Here is a 19884-nt window from a genome sequence, read left to right as displayed (position 1 = left end):
CCCCTGTCCACTGGCAGACGGGCATAGTGAAGACGGCTTAACACAAGAACAATGGGGTCCTTTGACCAAAACGACCCCCCCTCCAAGACATGTGGCCTCCTGTCACCGTGGCAACCCCCCATGGGACGGGGAGCAGGGCTGACAGCTGGAGAGGAGGACCTACAAAAATAAAAATGGAGTCCATTTCTTTCCCACTCTCTCTTCTCCCTCTTCCCCCTGTCGTCCTCCACTCGGGGCCCTTTATGAATGTGGGCCGCATCTCATTTTACAACTTCATGTGATTGACCTTATGGGCTTCACTCGCCACCTACAGCCCATCCCGCTCCTCCACACACAAACAGCAGACAATAAATCGGGTCTTTATGGGCTCTTGTTGCTGCCGGTAATAAGAAGAGCATTGATCTCATTGACTAATATGGACCCCGAGCCTCAAGATGTCCCGCTCACTGTAGGCCGCGCTCGATTTTACGCCTCATTTTAAAACGGATGAGCACTTTCTGTGCAGACACAAAGCAGCACAATCACTTATTTGTACTCGGCGATTTAGAGACTTTCGTCTTTCAATTAGTTAATTAGCAGCTGAATGGTATTAAGTTGTCTTTTCTGCGCTTGATGCTGTGAGCCCTCCGTTATTGATGCTCACAGGCTCGCTCTCTAAGCCCTGCACGGCTCTGAAGACAGCAGGAGGAGGGCAACAAACAAAGGCAGGACCACAACAAGAGATCCTGGAGCTGCTTTCGGTGTGTGTGTGTGTGTGTGTGTGTGTGTGTGTGTGTGTGTGTGTGTGTGTGTGTGTGTGTGCGCTCCAGCTGTGTCTGGCTCAGACCTGCTTCAAACAGCTGCAGCCTGCATTTCTAGTGTTTGATTTAGAAATGCTCCACAGCTCTTTGGGGCAGCAGTCTGACGTAAACTCACACTTTTGCGATGCTGTTGCTGTTCTGGAACCATTTTAGCCGTCGATCATTTTGTGGTGGGAGAGTTCTGTTCCTTAGTTTTCTAGCATAATAACGTGCGTATCTGAACTCCATGCTTTAGTTTCTCATCTACTTAAATGATCAAGACTGCTGTTATGTGTGTTTTCTTTTTTGTAGAGCATGAATCATTTCCCTGGAGAGTTACTGCAGCAGCATGAGGACATGAACAATATGAGTTAAATGGTTTTCAGTAATACGCTCTTTTTATTTTAGCAATATGAAGCCTGTGAAGTTGGCTTCATGGACCTTTTTATTGGCTTTCAAGGTCGCAAAGATCCGATCCAGAAGCTTCAACATGTGAGGAGCTTGCTGAACGAGTATCCAGTTACTATTTCTGTTATTAAATATGGTTCATCTGTAACATCGAGACATTCATTGGTGCTCTCTGTCTCTGTGCTGTTGTGCATTTACTTCTGTCACATTAAAGGGGAATTCCACCAACTTTACTCATGGAAGTCTGATCTTTGGGAGTACTGCCGTCTGTGTCGGTGATGCTGAAGACGACAAGAAAGAACACATCTGGTTCACCAGACCTCTGTTTGGTGCTACACTAGCATAAAGCCTTACACACACGTTCCTCCCCCAGAACATGGAGCATTGTGGGTGATGTAGAAGGCATAATTTGCCAAGAATGCATATTATTGAAAAGACATCTTTTGTCTTGTTGCATGAGTCACGGTCGTGCAGGAGAATTAATGTACTCTGACTACAGCAAAGTGCGGCGTCGCCTACAGATCACAGCGTTTCATTATGAGCAGCCAGAGCAGCTCTGTCATGGAAGAACACAACTTCTTCATTTGGGTCAGATGGGTTGACATTTTCTTGAGAGCTCTCTTCATTGTGCCATGAGGAGAGCGGTGTGTATGCACCATCTTCTCTGTAAACACAGGCAGAGAGGGAGTTTGTGTCAGGAAGCAGCAGCGTTCATGCTGAACAGGACTCGTGTGACACAGGTGCTAACAACACCGCACATGAAAGAGGCCACCAATTATCTCCACCGCGGTCTCACGCGCTTATGAAAATGAATGCGCATATCAATGCGGCCTGATCAGTTGGACGATGACGTATTACGTAACAGTTTGGAAGCAGATGCATTCATCAAGAACAGGAATACAGATTGATGCGTTTGCATGTGTTCTGCTTGAACACACACATGTAGTGAGGTTGTGTGGAGTAAACTGCACAGAGAGCTGCTCACTAACATACCTGCTCAAGTCTCCTAAATGTCTGGGCAGGTCCAAACTCGACTCCGTCTCGACTGATCCAGTGGAAACAGTCTTCAGACGAGGAAGAGTCTGCTGGAGCGTCGACTCTCCCGACGCGTTCACTACCGGGTGAAAGATGTGGTTCACGGTTAGTGTCGGTGTTTAAGGAAACACAGGATGGAAAAGAAGATGATGAGGAAACTCTGAAGTTCTCATGACGACATGTATGACATGATGACCCCCGACAGAAACATGAATTCTGCTTTTGAGCCGTTGAGGCATCATCTATGATTTAATGCCTCGTGTTTACAGTTCATCCCTTTATTTCTCATAACAACAATAAGCTGTGGTCACAATAAGGAGACATAATGGGAACTTGATACTTCTGCCACGCCTGCTGAGTTACAATCTGGTTTCTCTGAATTCACGCTTCCCTGTGTTCATGAGTTTCCATTACATTCCCTCTGGGAGTGGATGTGAGCGATCCCTCTTTGTGTGTGTGTGTGTGTGTGTTTGTGTGTGTGTGTGTGTGTGTGTGTGTGTGTTGCGTAACCGTGCGGCGTACTGTTGACCTGTCCTGGGTGTTTCCCCTCCCCTCTGAATGCTGCATGCTGGGAACAGCACCAGGCCCACAGACACAGGACCAACACACCGCAGGTCTGAATGATGAACGCTCAACGCTATCAAAGTGCTGTCTGAGACGTTCTAGTGCTGGGCGGAGGATCGTCAACATGGCGTCTCCAGAGAAAGGGGGCGAGCTGCCATTGCAACTGGAAAACAAGAACTATTGCTGTTTCTTGAAAGGAATCCCTGAAGGGAGGCTCCATCTTCAGCTCTGTGTTCAGCTGCGTGAGCGCGGAGCTGAAGGCACCGCAGGCAGCTGCTGCTCGCTCTGCAGAGCGACCTTGAGACTTAAGGAGAGCTACAAACTAAAGAAAAGAAGATGTGGCAGCACACATGAACCCCATATGTTCACAAGGTGCACACTTTCACAAGGACAAACACCAGTTTACAACAACACACGGTAGCATAAATAAAACATATACTAATGATTGTGCTGAATGTTTTAAGCCACGCTAGTTTGCTAAAAAAAATTAAAAACAAGAGCAACGCCGGTCCGTCCACAGCTGTGAAATGATGTGCAGACATTCAGGCTCCCCAGAGGATGAATCTTGATGACTTTACACTGGTCTGTGCTGTGAGTACCATGAATTAAACTCCAGTCACCTGGAGTCTATTCAGGTAGAGCAAAACCACAAACGACTAACTATCTTCATGGCTGGATCACACGGCATCACTCCTAATATAATATATTCTCCACTCTCCTGGGAAACACAAATCATTCATCCAGCCTCTGTTCCTGTTGTAATAATGTGCATTATTCATATTTATTCATTCAGGGTTTTCCTGTTATTTGTCGCCCATCCGTAGATATAGCGTCGATATTAAAGTGTGACAGTTCAGCATCGCTGTCTCTCTAGATGTTGTGAAGAACAGGAAGTAGTGCAGAAGCTGAGTATCAAACACACTCATGACGCAGGCAGATTGTTTTATGTTTATGGGACAGAATCGTAGGAATGTTGAAATAATCACGGCACAAATAACCTGTAGCAGGAATACTTAAAGCTGGGGTAGGCAGCTTGTTTCTGTCGTCATGTGGTTCTTGAAAAGGTCCCCAAAAGAAGCTAGAATTAAAAATACAGCCCTACTCATGCAGCTTTCTCTGTCCTAACTCCTAACTCCTAACTCCTAACCCCTACCACTAGACAATCACGGGCATGTGCACGCTCTTCATAGAGTTACCTTTTCCCAGCGTGTGGGCCTGTGCGGTCCCATGAGATAGCATTCTGTATCGGAGAAGCGTTTCAGAGAAGGAGACACGGTTTAGCTAATAGGTTAGCCTTCTGCTAGCCGTCACAGCTGTGCCGCGGTGGTGAGCTCAAGCAGAATGCTAAGCTATCGGAGAGACTGCACAAACATGTTGTAATGGTTCATCTGAAGGGACATGAAGGGACATCTGTGATTGTAGACAAATAGGAAATGACCTGTGATTGGTCATGGGCTAGACTTTCTAAAGCCTGAAAACGGAGCTAAGACATCACATCGCTTGAATTACAATATGCTAAGAGCTATAAAAGAATATGCTTCCAGCAGCTTCATTCTACTGACATCCAGGTGTGACATCCACACACACACTCAGGCAGCGTCCAGGATTTCCAAGCATGACTGTGAAACGATTAGCTCTTAGCTCTGTGTGTCTTCTGCGTATCAATCTACTCACTAAAGCCCCCTCAGAGCCGGAGGTGACCTGATCCAGATCTGCAGTGGCTGGCTGGCTCGTCTTTGAGCAATGGGTCAGGCTGACGTGTGTCAGCCATGATGAACGAGCAGGTGTTTGGGTCGGTGTTAAGTAAATGGAGTCATTATTGATGACCTCAGAGCGCCCTGTGTGCTGCCCGTATCAGTGATGACTTCCAGGCCTCCGCTGCAGTAGAAGGGGATGTTGTGATTCTGCGGGTCAGAGAAGGACTCGCAGCCTCGGGGGCCAGGCTGGAGCGACTGCCAAGGCGGGGTTAAGTTAACTTACTTGGACCGATGACCTCAAAGAGGGAAGTTCAGCGGCGCTGAAGCTCTGTGGCAGCCTCTGTGTGGACCGGCTGTGACTTGTCAGAGCTGAAAGCGACATTCAAGCTTTTGCATTTTCACTTCTTTTTTTTGTGCACAGAGAACAGACATGTTGTGGTGAGCAGAGATGAACTCAAGACGTGCAGAGAGGCAGATGGTGGCATGTAATGAGGCTTTGCTCAAAAAGGTCAGTGCTCTTGGAATTATAATGAGGTTTTAAAAACTTTGACAAAGAAATGGGACAAAAGCGACAATGTTAACATGCTGATGTTTACCAGGTGTAATGTTCACCGTGTTCATGTTCATGTTCATGTTCATGTTCATGTTCATGTTCATGTTAGTTAGCCATCATGTGCTGCTAAGCACTGAACTCAAAGCAAAGCTGAGGTTGATGATAATCTCATTAGTTCTGCTGGTATTTAAACCAAAGTACACAACAAATGTAAAGTGTGACCTTCTGATGGCGCTAAATATAAAGTAAAAAGATCACCAACGCTGTAACGAGCCACCTGAGGGGGACGCACATGTGTGTCCACAATTTCATGGCAATTCATCCGGTAGCTGTGGAGACATTTCACTTAAAGTCACAAACGTCAACATCATGGTCAGGACCTCAGTCAGCAGGACGCATCCTCTGGGAACCATGACAGACTGTACAGCATGTGGCGGACCCACGCCACTAGTATGGCTAAATATTCAAAAATGAAAACAATACACATAAAGTGTCTTTAATATTAAAGTGCCACTGTGTGCATTGGCTCGCTGTGTAAGTGGGTTCTCCTATTCCAGCGTAGCACAATGTGTCTTTTGTAAGGCAAACAAACATCAATGAATACAAATCCAGCATATATGTCACTCTCAGAATGTTCACAGATATCAGTCAGTACATTTATTGAAATGTATCCGACATGTAAAAAAGCTGTGAAACTGTTTTCCTTGAGTCCACCCTCCGCTCCATGCCTGTGGATGCCTCTTCTAGTCTGAAATGTGTGAGGGGAAAGCCTGGATGAGGAACCCAGCGAGTCCTCTGTCAGCTCCACCAGGACACCATGCTGTCATCCCGGAGGACTGAAGGTATTTATCACCTTCACTGTGACGTGTGTGAGCATGTCACTCTGTTACACGTCTCTCAGGATAACCTGAGATTTTAATTTACATCACTATGATTACATAACATGCTCCATCTGTTGGGGGGGGGGGGGGGGGGGGCAGACATGCATGTCTTTACACAGACAAGGATCTAATTATTCAATTAGGGTCCGTATTGAGTGAATAACTGATTCAACACAGTTTACATAATAACAACACAGATCATTACTGCCTCTGTAATGCAATTTACAACGACCATGCAGGGCTCATCATTCATGGGAATGTACACTTTTTGTCCCCATTGCCCTGCAGTAATGTGAAAGTGGTGTCATTAATATAAATGACGGCGAACCAAAAGGGTTTTAATATATACTGCGTGGCTCACATCGGTGAAATTAAGGCATCAAATCATCCGCGTTCACTCGTCCATTAACCGACATATCCTTTATGACATTAATGTCTCGCCTGACTCTTAATGGCATTGATCAGGGAGGCCTTCGTGCTCCGCTTCTGCTGTGAGAAAAGCTTGTTGTGTAAGTGAGCACTTGGTAAAAAGGTGGGGGTAGCCTGTGAGCGATGGAGGTGGAGGGGGGGGGGGGGAGTAGACAAAAGCCTGCTGAGCTCCAGAGGTTAAGTCCCCCCCCACCACCAGGCCCACAGGAATGTGTGCATGAGAGAGTCCTGGAGGCGGATTGTTGTCTGTGGTGCATCCTGCTCTGTGAACGCTGCAGCGCTGCCGTACTCCAGGACTCTGGGGCTCGGGGCTTGGACTTGGGAAGGAGCCCGTAATGTGGGAGGTCTGGATAATGCTAACCAGGAAACAAGGCATCATGTGACGTGGTTGCTGTGGTGCAGCTGTGTCGCCATAGATTAACTTTTTCACTCTTAAGACAAAGTGCTTTGATGCTGTTTAAGCACGAACACAACAAACCTCCAGTACCAGAAAGTACAGAGGCCTCCTTCCCATCTTTATTGTTTCCACTTCCACTGGATCAAGACCAGTACTTTTATTGACTCCCCGTCTTCTTCTTCACTGTCTTGACTTGTCCTGTTGTTGTGTTTTTTACCTGTAATGGCCACTGGCAGTGCCTTGGTCGTATAACCAGAAGAGTTAGGCTGCCAGGCTGCCGCACGCAGCGCTGGTGAGTAATAAAGCAAAGCAATGGCTCCTGTTACCAGAGATGGGATCACGCCTACAAAACAAGTGGGGGGGTGTCGGAGGCAGGAAGTGGAGAGACGAAGTCACCACAAAATCCCACAATTCAAAATGAAAAAGAGAAACTTTACCCAAAGTTACGCATTTTAACAAAAAGGCTTATTCTCTTTCCATGCCGGGAGTTAAATAAGAAGATCGAGCCAGAATGCAGTTAGCTTAGCTTAGCATTAACAATGGAAAGGGTAACACCCTACAGCCCTCGTAAAGCTCACCAATCAACACAACTGTGAAAATGACAAGTTGTGGTTTTGGAGGTTATGCACGGGACTGCTAGCTAAGCTAAGCTAACTGGCTGTTGGCTGCAGCTACTTAAATTTAGTGTACACACAAGAGTGACGTCAATCTTCTCATCTTACTCACAGCAATTAGGAAAATATGTGCATTTCTCAAAATGACGTCTTTTAGTCTTTTTTAAACTATTGTTCAGTCAACTTTGATGTCATTTAAGTCTTTCTCTAAATCTTTTAGATACTTTCTGTAGTCCAACCGACTCCAACGCAAAAACCTTTGATAACACCGGCACTCATCTCTCCAACCCGGTAACAAGTCACATGACATCAAACAGGAAGCAGAAGGTAAGAGAAATGTTTTACTTCTCTGTAGAGTCATTTCCATATTGTTCTTAGATACTTATAATAACAGTCTGACCCTGTCACTTGCAAACACGAGCACATCTCATGGACATAAATCTGGTGAAGTTGCGTTTACATTGCAGCCCGTTCAGCAGCTGCGTCCTCAGCGTACGCCCTCAGTGCTGGACCAATTAAAGAAGTTGTCGTCCCCATCAGTCACAGAAACATGGGGAATAGGGTACAGTTTGAATATACAGAGGTGACCATCTCTGCAGCTAAACCCTGTTCTTAGCAGTGTGTTGCACGTTCACACTCATTTCTACATCACAGAGTATGATGGAAATAATAGTGCAATGATATTCATCTAGTTCTAAAGCCTCCATACCACGTCGCCTTTCTTCTCTCTGTTAAATCTTGATTCAATCAATGATTTCATAACTGTGGATATTCCATATGCAGAACTGACTTCAGGTTCAATGCACCTTTTAAATGCAGTAAACTGCTAAACGTCCTCAGGCTAGATTTGAAAGTTTACTACCTGGTGTTTCTTCTTTTAATTCCCGTTGTTGTGTGATTGATTTGTCTGGCTTTAGACGTGTTGCATGCTGCTTGCATGTTTGTCTTACTATGACTTACTCTTAACAAGCTAGATCTCAAAGAGACTACCTGATTAAATGCAGCCACCTTATGACTCTTGCCTTGAAAACTAAGAAAACTAACAAATAGTCGTGTCAGGGGTTTTCCCGCTTGAGCAATATCGATTACCCTGACTCGTTCTTCCTCTTCTGTACTTAATAGTGTTAAAGTCAGAGCTATTTGTGCATCTTAATGGCGCTGTCAGAGGCCCCTGCTTGAGATGTACATACACTTAAAACGACTGTTAACCACAGCAGGACAATTGATTTGTCAAACAGAGTAGTTCTCCACATTTGCCTCCCTGTCTCTCTGGTGGACAAGAGTACTCTGCAGCACTCTTAAGCACTTCTGGGTTCAAGTGAAGGAGGCGGTGTTTTCAGGGACATTTCAGACGAGAGGTGTCTGGCTGGACTTTTCAGCTCAGCGCCGGCAAGCTGCACTTCACCTTCCAGCTGCTCTCTGTCCCCTTTGGTAGGGAGGCCGGGGAGGGAGCAGGGGCCACGGGGAGGGAGGTTGGGAGGAGGGGTTTGGATGGCGGCGGGGGTCACTGGATGGGTGGGGGCGCGCTCTCGGGCGGACAGGCCCTGGAAATTTCCGTTGTACGTTTCAGCGCTTTTCAGGAAGGGAGGGGTTTGGAGTTGGAGTTTGGGTAGAGGGGTGTTTGGGGACTTGGCAGCCAGCCAGCCACAGCAGGAAGCTCACTAGTTTCACACGGACAAAAAAAAAAAGAAAGAAGCCGTCCTGGACACTGCCGGGCTATCTGAGAGCAGAACTCCAGTCATCACCCAAACAAAACAGGAACTCAGAAATGTCGTCCGCACGGCCGGTGGCACAGATCGACTGCTACTTACTCCCAGCGCCGCTCAACATTCATACTTCCTCATTTCATGAGAAGAGTACAAGGCATCAGAGAGATTCACTCAATTCACACTATTGAATAGACTGTATTCACAATACAGACAGCTGCCAGGGATTCAGTATGGGTTCATACTGAATATGTTATGTGTCAAGAGGCCTTCTTTACTTCAGATGTCCCCTCAGGTGGACTCATCCTCATTTACTGAACCGAAACAATCAATCAGAGTACAGTAGTGCCCTCACAATAGGGGATCTGACATGTAGCTGCAAGAGGATCAAGAACACAAACAACAGCAAAACCAATGTATAGGCGGTGTGGAAACCGGCCAGCTCACAATCAAAGATATGGCAACAACAGCTACAACAACTAAACAGGCGTGGTGATCGAAGCGTGAAGAATTGGGGAGTTTAGATGCTGTAAGTTTATTTGGCTTGGCAAAAAGTCAAGCTTTTAAACTCGAGGCAGGAAGAAGTGGAGCAGAGCAGGAGCCAGCAGGCCCGACAGCAGGCCTGGAGAGCAGGAGGTGCTGCTGTGCATCAGGTGGAATGTGTGTGTGTGTGTGTGTGTGTGTGTGTGTGTGTGTGTGTGTGTTGTAGAGGGGGGGTTGCAGGGGGGCAGGTGGACACTGGTGCTGGGGGCTCAGGGCCCCCAGCAGGTGGATGCTGGTAGAATAGAAATTAAAAGAGTAGGGATTAAGGGGATGAAAGTAAGCTAAGAATTACTTGTCTCCTTTTCTCCACCAAGGATAGAATACAAGCTGAGGGTCTGAATACCAAAACATCCATTTGTGGTTGTGGGCTAAATGTAAAAAATGTTCAACCATACAGACGATCAGAACCTGTTCATATCTGGGAAACCAATGTCTTAAAACAGGAATTTATATCTAATAAGATTGTCCTTTATGCGGAGCATAGCAGTGGTAAGAAAAGCCTGTTTTAGGAACGCAAATGACCGTTCCTATTCGTCATCAACTACTCTGTCATTCATTCCTTTCTAAACACGATTACTTCTGCAATATCGGCTTATTGTCGAGGAAACCAGTGCGATGCTCATGTAGTCATCAGCGCTCTGGTGAGCTGTACCAGAGTTACCTTTGGACAGTCACCAAAATGTTGAACTATTCCTTTAAACGATTCATCTACAAACAGAACTGTCGATCACTGAATCCTCGTTTCAGCTTCACGTTTACTTATTTGAAAACACTTTTATGCAGCATACATTACTTTTACATCGTGCACAATTAAGTACGCTGCAAACGTTGTCCCATAACAATGTTTAACATCTTATAAGAGTTAACTCCAATAACGATGTGTGTAAATTAAGATGACGCTAATGCCCCCTCCTTCATGTCTCCGCCCTCATTCCTCTATTACTGTACAGGTTGACAGCACTCATCTGGAATAAGTACAGGTCTTCAAGTTGTGCCTCTGCCTCCATTTTTTTCTGACAGAAAATCAATATTATCTAATCAGAATTACAATGAAATGACTCCCCGTGTACTCCTCCACCCTCACACCCCGCCCGGTTAGTCCGTCTCTGTTGTTGTGTATTGTTGAACATGGCCTCTGCTGTAGATCATGGCACACGACATTATTTATTCATGGCGGGGAGCGATAGATGCGGTGCAAGCTCCTCCTGAGTATTGTCCATCTGTTCGCCGGCCTACTGTACACACTAATGTAATATGCGAGTCCTCAGGAGGCGTACTAATAGCCGTTCATGTGTTAACGCTTCACACTATTTATCTGTGTAATAACACTGCCGTTGATTATAATTAGTGCCTCGTCGTTGAAACCTGATTTATCTGTCCCCGAAGAAGTGCAAGACAAACAGCGAGTAAAGTGTGACCTTACCGGTTTTATTTGATCGCCGCTGCGCTGACAGCGGTTCACCCTCTCACAAGACACCTCTAACATGGGGAAACCTCAGGTCTAATTGCTCCCTATAAGACACTCTATAATCTGTCTCTGAGGACTGCTGTACACATCATTTGACACAAAGCTGCAGATAATTTAATTTCCACCCAGGGAGCATTCAGTGTTAGCCTGTAATAGAAAAGGAAGATTGCTGCCAGATTTCCAACACAAGTGCCTCTGTATCACTACGATCATGAAGCTGAAGCAGCAACGCCGCTGTCCCTCTGATTGTCTTTCTTCTGAATGAGAAGGCTGTGCTAAAGTTGTTCAAATTTCCCCAAGGCATATCCATAAACTACGGGGCAACATGTGATAGTTTATCAATCCTTGTGCAGAACTCGGCGTGTTCTGAGCCGCCACGATTACTAGTCTCACTATTCTCAATGTAGTTTTTAATTTTCCACAACATATATTAGGCCTGAAAGTACCTACAACTTGCATTAAGCATCTTTTAAGTGCAACATTACTTTTAAATTGAGCACGCTTCAGATTCACAGCGATACATTCACATTATGTTGCTTCCATCTGTCACCAGATGCTGTGATTTATGTTGCGCCGAGAGGAAAAGGTGTGAGGCTCAGCTGTCATAGGATGAAATGTAACAAGGTGGACCGACTGCAGACATCATTATTTACATCATGATCGTCTTCGATGGAACGATAATACTGCAATAATGCATTAGCAGACTACTCTGCATAGATAGATGATAACATGCTTCAGCGTGTGCTGTAATACTCCAGATAGCTGCACTGTAACACCTGATCATCTCTGGACACACACACACACACACACACACACACACACACACACACACACACAGCAGCTACAATAGACTGCAGTGTGGAGGGGTGTCTCACTTTGATCTTTAAATACCCTCTAACGTTAAGGCACGCTCATTGGCTTTGATTTTCTTTTTTTTTCTTTACAACTGCAGGGCAAAATGCAGACGCTCCCTTGGATCTATGTAGGCCTGGTTGTAGTACAGCAGAGAATGCGAGAGCACCTATCCTCTCTTTCTCTTTTTTCTTTTTCCCTCCAACACCACCACCATCTGTCCCTTTCTTCCATTTCATGTGCTCAAGCAATATCCACACCCCTCTCATAGCAACAGCACAGCGCCGCCGCCCCCCGCGCCTTGCAGTGGATTTTTCTTCCCCTGGATCTTCGCCTCGCACCATGCAGACGGTCCCTTGGCCCTGCCTGACGGTTCAGTGTTCCCCCCTCCCCCACCAGCCGTGCTCCTGTTTCACTCAAAGATGGCGTCGGCTCTAGAACCCCTGGTCTGTGGCTGCATTTTTTGGCTTGTTGTTGTCTCCGTTTCGCACGGTTTTGGCACCTTCTCCTCGGCGGCTCGACAAGAAATTCCGGTGAGTAACAGCGGAAGCCGGATGGGGGGAACGTGAGATTTTTTTTTAAATCACGGGTCTGCCTTTCCGCGAGCTTCCCTCGGAAACCAGAACCGGGACCAGCTCGGGCTTTCTGGGGGAACCGCGAGAGGTAGAGGCAGAGAGGGGTACGTGAGGGATGATGATCGCGGAGGTGGGTGTGGGGGGTACGGAGGGGGGAGCCGAGGCCTAGCTTCTCCAGCGGCCTTGTCTTCTCCGCACCGCAGGCTGTAGCGTTACGTGGGAGGGCGGCTGGCGGAGGGAGGAAGTCAGCGAGGTGGGGACCGCTCGTAGGGACGCGTCTCCGCGGGCAGAGGCTCCTCGCTGAGAAGGAGGCCGGAGAACATGTAGCGCTGCAGAATCCGCGGCTACGATGTCTTATTTTTTTTTTGCACTTGCCCACTAGCCGAGATGGCCGTCTGCAAGTTGCATTGTGCCTTTTTTTACAAGGCCGCGATCTCACGTTAATATCCGAATGACATTCAAAATGAGATTATTCGCCGTGTGTGCTGCGGTGGGATGGTTAGTGTTTGTCTGGACCGTCTCTCGGAAGGGAAAACGGGGTCTTTTTTTTAGCTGGAGCGCCGGCTAACTCCTCGTTTCGTGCTGTTTACGTTTCGGGGTTAGCGACTAACGTTAGGAACATATTCTTAACGTTAGCTCATCGGCTAGCTTCTACTGTAGCGTGCTAAACAACAGCAGTACGCGGGAAGGCTTGTTGTCAGATGCTTTGCCATCTAATATCGTGTCGGGGAGAGTAAACAGCACCGTAGGAAGCGGTTTGTCAATGCGGCAATGGATTAAGCGTTGCTTTATAGCTAGCTCCTCAGCTAATGTTTGCTAACAGTCTGTGTTTTGACTGCATCATGTTTACCATAGCAACCCAACTAAGTTAGCCATTGGTCAACTTGCTGGTGCAGATTTTTAGGATGATGTTGTTGACCTTTTTGTACCTCGTCATTTCCAGCAGTATGACACATTTGCGCCGTTTTCTAGTGGTTGTTAGAAGTTGTGGTCTTAACGTTGCCTGTTAGTTGAACATTTTTGATTTATTCTGACTGATTAGCAGACTGTCAGGGGGTAACAACCACCAGTGAAGTGATCCTTCCTCTTCCCCAATTTCCAGTGTGTTAGTAGTGCAATGGGCCAATCCTCGTGGTGCTTCCTGTGGGCACGCATGGCTTTGTTTATGTGTCTGTGTGAGGGAAACGTACGGTGTGTCGGTGTAGTTAATAAAGCCCTCTCAGGCTGATCTGTATCTCATTTAAACACAGCGTCGCTTCAAGACATAACTCTGTTGCCATATTTATTTCTCACTTTATTGAAAGATGTTTTCTGCAAAAGTTTTGCTAACCTCTTGTCTCTCTCTCTCTCTGTGTGTGTGTGTGTGTGTGTGTGTGTGTGTGTGTGTGTGTGTGTTTCTTCTGTGCAGGGTTTGTCAGCTACTGAAGTGCAATAGGCGTGAAGGTGATCGACTGTGACTGCTCCCTGGGTTGAGATACCTTTTCTGTCCCAGAGCTCAGAAGCTCCGGCTGCTGGAGGAGGAAAGGACAGCGAGGAAACGTGGAGGCTTGTGGAATCTACAGAGAGCATCATTACTGTACTGCCCTCCCCTTTATCATTGAAACACTAACTTCATGTCATGGAGACTATGATCATCCTCACCGACTCGCATTGAGAATTGGCTAGTTTGCCAGTAACAGGAACCTGACTGAGCAGGTTTTATTTTCTGTGAATAGATATTTTTGGAAAGTGGGAAACACCTTCTTCTTTTCTTTTTTTTTTTTCAAGCCCTTCTTATCGCCAAGATCTACCCTACATTGTGTGCTGTGGGAGTTTACCTTGCTAATTGACCTGCAACTTCCTCCACTCCCCCTTCTTCTCGTCAGGGACATTCACCTGACCGGGAGTGGGAGGTGGGTGGGCTGTGTTTTACCAGGTGGAGAGTTGTCTCAGGGGGGTTGTGCTATGGTCAGCTGCTCATCACCGTGCTGCTCACACTCAGCTTCTGAGGGACTCTCTGTGCGACCCCAGGACAAGGGATAGTACACAGGCAGAGGGCAACGAGAAAGAGGAGGCGGCGGCGCTACGGCGCAGGCCAGGTCTTTCCTTGGCTTACAGTCCTTTTTTGTGTGTGGTCATTGCGGTAAGGCCTCGAGGCCCCCGCACCCACCCAGACCGTAGCCATGGTGAAACTGGCCAACCCAATGTACACTCAATGGATCTTGGAGGCCATCAAGAAGGTGAAGAAGCAGAAGCAGCGACCATCAGAGGAGCGCATTTGCAATGCGGTCTCCATGTCCCATGGTCTGGATCGCAAAACGGTTCTGGAGCAGTTGGAGCTCAGCGTCAAGGATGGTACCATCCTAAAGGTCACAAACAAAGGTCTCAATTCATACAAGGACCCTGACAACCCGGGGCGCTTGGCTCTGCCCAAGCTCAAGGGTAGTGGCAGCTCTGGAGGAGGGGGCGGAGGAGGAGGTGGCAGCAGCAGCAGCAGCAGTGGCGGCGGTGGCGGCGGTGGTGGTGGTGGCGGTGGTGGCGGTGGTGGCGGTGGCGGCGGCGGCGGCGGTGGTAGTTCTCACTCCCATTCTGGGAAGAAACCGGGACTGGACTGGAACAAATTGCTCAAACGGGCACTGGAGGGGCTCCATGAGCCCGGTGGCTCCAGCTTAAAGAACATTGAGCGCTTTCTCAAGTGCCAGGCTGACGTGGCGGCCTACTTGTCAAGCAGCGGCTCTATGGGGTCTGGCCTCTTCCACCAGCAGCTGAGGGTGGCCCTGAAGAGGGCCGTGGCCCATGGACGCGTGGCCAAGCAGGGTCCACTGTTCCAGCTCATCAGCCGCAGCAGCTTCCTGGACGACGGGACCGGGACGGTGTCTCTGGGATCACTGCCACCAGTCCGGTTGTTGCCCCACGAGAAAGACAAGGTAAGGTCTCTGCACGTGTACGTCTGTCTCAAACAAACAAACACAGTTGTGTGCATTCACCTTAAACCTACGCACGTTGATGTGATGCTATAGATAGTAAATAACTGCTTTCATTATGGGCATTATTGACAATGGATATTGGTCTGTTGGCATCAGATGTGTCTAATGAGATCATGAGGATCCTGTCAAAACAACAACTGCTCCTCAGTTCAAACTTTTTGGATCACCAGAAACAGAGTGTGATTTGTGAACGTATGAGGAAAACTCCCTCTCTTTTTACAATCCACACAACAGTTACTGGACTTACATAACAGCCAATGCACACCCAGATTAGTACAGAGCTATCAGTTGACAATATCTGAGACGTTGGCACTGCTTTTTCTCTGCTTGTTCAAATTGGTCATGGGCCTGCGGGGCTGTAGTTCACTACAGCACAGTACGCTCTTTTACTCTGAGCGCTAGTCCAGAGTTTTCATCCAGCATGTGGCGTAGTAGTTTACACCAGATAGCTCATTGCAAAGTTGTTGTGTTTTTTTAAGCGGCTTAGAAGGGTTGGGCAACATTTGTAAGATCAGGCGGATGCCAGAGTGAGGATTTTTTCCACAAACTGGAGCCTGCATTACCGTGTGGAAGACGTCATCAGTGTGTTGTTAGAGAGAACATGGGCGTATCGGGTCAGAGTACGTGTTGGTCAGCGTTACATCTGCTGGGTGAATGTATCCCAGGTGTGTGTGCGATGTGGTCCAGACGAGCAGTACTAGAGCGATGCTGGGTGGGCGTCTGGTGGGCCAATTTTTTTTTTTTTAGCAGAGGAGGAGGTCAGAGGTAGAGAGTCACATGGCTCCCACCCTCCTGCAGGGAGTGTGGACCAGCTGCAGGGCTGCTCCTTGGCAGGAGATGGGTGGAAGAAAGAAAGGAAAAGAGGGAAGGGGAGGAACACAGAGGAGGGAGAGAGCGAGATGGTCTGTAGTGGTGCCAAAGGAAGAAGCCTGGATGACGCAAGCTACAGGCCTCCAGAAAGAGAGAGAGAGAGGCAGAGAGAGAGAGAGAGAGGCAGAGAGAGACAGAATAAGTTTGAGAGGGAGAGGCAGACATGCAGGCGACAGGAGAGAGGGAACACACCCACTTTTGTAACCTGATCACAGAGAGCAGGCGGCTGCTAACCTCTGCTTCTAAGGGCCAGGGCTATGTGCGCACACACACACACACACACACACACACACACACACACACACACACACACACACACACACACACTCGCATATAAAACTATACAACTGCATGCAAACACCGACGTGCACACACACTGAGTGGATTCTGACACGAGGAAACACATACACACAACAGTTTGCTCTTCATGAATCCTCTACTTTAGATTACCACAGGCGTGCACACATCTAACAACCAGCATGTAAATAAACCTGTCGGCTCGACACACCGCTATGTGCCGGCCCAGTGGCCCGTCATTGGATCATATGTCACTCGGGTTGTTAACACTATATCTGCCCTAAACACTGTTTTGGCTGGCTCCTGGCTTTATCTGGCCCTCTGTGTGTTCAAGTCTGGGCAGCCACAGGAGCTGCTGGTATGGACACACACACACACACACACACACACACACACACACACACACACACACAAAGTAGGATTAGTCTAGAGAGCAGGCTGGAGTCACAAGGGGGTCTGCCTAACACAGTGACCTGCTTGGCTGCAGATGGTCCTGTCCTAAGACGAACCGACATCAACCTCCTCTTTCTCTCTGACTCGGCTACTGATCGGCCCGCCGCTTCACCTCGCAGAACCAAATGAAAGCACAAAGTACCGCTCGCCTCGGTGTGAAAACACTGTTTGCACATAAGTGCATTTGTTTCAGATTGCACCAGAAAGGCAAAGTGAATTTTTGCATGAGCAATCAAGCCCACCCTGTTTCATCAGGGAAATTATTTACCGGTCAGAGATTATGAATTATACGCGTCGACCCGAGTGTGTGTGTGTGTGTGTGTGTGTGTCTGGGGGGGGGGGGGGGGGGGGGGGGTTTGTGAGTCTCATCTGCAGACTAGATGGGGAAGCTGCTGCAGCAGTGAGGAAATTGACAATTGTGTCTGGTATTCACGCAAGCCTGTTTACTCTTCCTCCCGGCTTCTGCTTGTGATGTTGCTTTCCTCCATCTCTCTCCAGAGGATGTAACCTTATTGCTGCTCGATCATGTGTGTTTTTGCGAGTGTGTGTCGGTGGGTTCTTGATGTGTATGTTAGCCTCTGCGAGAGGCGTATGCATCAAAGACAGAAACTGTGTGCGCACAGTAGACGGAGTCGCCGTTGCGTGATCGTTCTCCTCCGTTCTCCTACTCTTCCAAGTTGCGCATCATTGCCATATTGCCCTGCCTGATTGCTAACAATTATGATTTCACAAGGAAAGGCGGGAGAGAGAGAGAGAGAGAGAGAGAGAGAGAGAGAGAGAGAGAGAGAGAGAGAGAGAGAGAGAGAGAGAGAGAGAGAGAGAGAGAGAGAGAAGGCAAAGGGGGGGAATCAAAACAAATGGCTCAGCACTGGCTTTGACCCCATTTGTGGGGAGATTTGTGTACCCAACATGCCGATGTTTGTGTCGGAGCGCTCCATTCAAACCGGATCCCAGACCCTATTTCTGTCTCCCCCACTCTCACCCTGATAGGGTGCCATTGCCAGGTCACGAAGGGGGAGGTGAATGGGGGAGTGAAGTCAACCAGGGGTCATGGATATATAGATGGCAAACCTCATTGCCTCCCTGAGCGCCCGTTAGCAGTATGAGGCTACGGCCATTAGATGGGATGGGCTTGACGCTGAGCTTTTGTGTGTGTGTATATAGGTGTGGGTATATAGTTGTCTGTGTGTGTGTGTGTGTGTGTGTGTGTGTGTGTGTGTGTGTGTGTGTGTGTGTGTGTGTGTGTGTGTGTGTGTGTGTGTGTGTGTTCATCCTTGTCATAATAGGCGAGAGCAATCTCCCTGCCCCGCGGTTGCCCCCTCCTCAACAGCTGGAGCGGGGTGAACCAGAGTTCTCCATCTTGACGTGCAGTGTCACAGCGAGGACGTGTGAAAAAAACCGGCCCATGACCAACACACACACACACACACACATTAACGTGTTCTGCTCGTACACAATGTCGTGGTGATTTCGGTCCAAAACGTCCCACTGACCCTGTGACAGGCTAGCCTGCAGCTGTTAGCGGTTTGTAGAGTTGCTGCATTAAGCGTCTCTTATTATGCACCATAACGGTTATATTTATCCCCTGTAATTCATTTCGTTTTCCCAGTATTGCATCGAGTGTGACTCTAGCATCACACACATCCCCCCTGCTTGTGTTGGCTCAAGGTGAAGACGTCATGTGTCGTCACTCGGAGGATCGTGAATACAAAATGCCCTCAGACATCGATTATGTGCCTTGGGTGCAACCTGCTTCTTGGTCTTTTTCCCTCTTCCCTTCCCCCGGTGCTGCTGCATGTTGTGCAGTCACAGGAGGTGGTTTTGTGTGTTCACTGGATGGACGGAAACATTCTCAGGGTTCGCATCGCACCACAGGAATGCTGGGAAAGTGACTAAGTTGGATGCGATGAAATTGTCTCCCATGAGTCTTATCGTCAACTTGAATTTCAGATTTTGGACTGATTCCTTTTTCGAGGAGGAGGAGGGAGAGATTCTTTATGTTTGCCTTCATTTTCTTGTCAGGCATCTGGTGTTTCCACTGTGCCAGAGCTCTGGCCTCAGTCGACCCATTATTAGTTTCTAAAGTTTAAAGAGCCTGGTCCTCTCTCTGATGCTCCCGCTGCACAGCGACCACAGACCTGTTTCTTGTTAGACAGTTGGCCTCACACACCAGCAGAGAAGTGGAACAAAACTGTAGATCTAAAGGCTCCGTTCACACGCATCTTAGTGAACGTATCGTCGTGCTCTGCAACACATCTCTAATCGAGGATGATACTCGATGACTAAAACGATCGATAGCTGCGACCCGACAGGTCTGTGTTCACACGGTGCCCGTTCCTAAGCGGTGTGCAGCCTTGGCACGAGCTAGAAAATGTTTTCAGTGACGGTGTTCAAATGTGACCCCAGTGGCTACAGGAGAACCACCAGGAACAGACGCTGCCAGCAGCAGCAGCAGCAGCAGCAGTTACCTCGCGCTCACCGGTCACCGTGACGTGAATGGCATTTGGCGTGCGAAGTGTAGCTGTGTCTGTGTGAGGCCTCGCGTATGGCTAACCTCACCACCCTACAAATGGAGCCAATGTGTTGAGCAGCTGTGGAAGTGACGGCTGGAGCGCCGCCAGCTCCCGCTCCGTTTGATGCAGTGATTTAGCTTTGTGCTCGCTGGCTAACCTCGACGTTAATGGAGGGTGATGCTTCGGCTGAAGGGAGGGCGCGTTGGCACGACACGCGGCCTTCTTCCTCGGGCGGTTTGTAGACAGTGGACCGGTTACTTTCAAGTGATTTCCGGGCAGGTGGG

The 19884-nt window shown here is 48.1% G+C and overlaps 1 protein-coding gene across 5 annotated transcripts in view; it reads left to right on the top strand.

The window, feature by feature from the left end:
* The first annotated feature begins 4931 nt into the window (after positions 1-4931).
* kat6a (K(lysine) acetyltransferase 6A) overlaps positions 4932-19884 on the top strand; it is a 35697-nt gene continuing 20744 nt past the window's right edge. For 2 of the 5 annotated variants that reach the window (XM_068720679.1, XM_068720674.1), the window contains exons 1-4: positions 4932-5878; positions 7578-7684; positions 12027-12459; positions 13910-15407. In XM_068720679.1, coding sequence (XP_068576780.1) covers positions 14664-15407 — 744 coding nt within the window. In that variant the 5' untranslated portion in view covers positions 4932-5878; positions 7578-7684; positions 12027-12459; positions 13910-14663. The remainder of the gene's footprint in view (positions 5879-7577; positions 7685-12026; positions 12460-13909; positions 15408-19884) is intronic. The other 3 variants (XM_068720675.1, XM_068720676.1, XM_068720678.1) reach the window with 3 other exon arrangements.

The sequence above is a fragment of the Cebidichthys violaceus genome, unplaced genomic scaffold, assembly GCF_023349555.1.
Source record: "Cebidichthys violaceus isolate CVI_PGR_0920_01 unplaced genomic scaffold, fCebVio1.0.p SCAF_26, whole genome shotgun sequence".
NCBI lineage: Eukaryota > Metazoa > Chordata > Actinopteri > Perciformes > Stichaeidae > Cebidichthys > Cebidichthys violaceus.
This window is presented reverse-complemented; position numbering and strand designations above follow the sequence as displayed.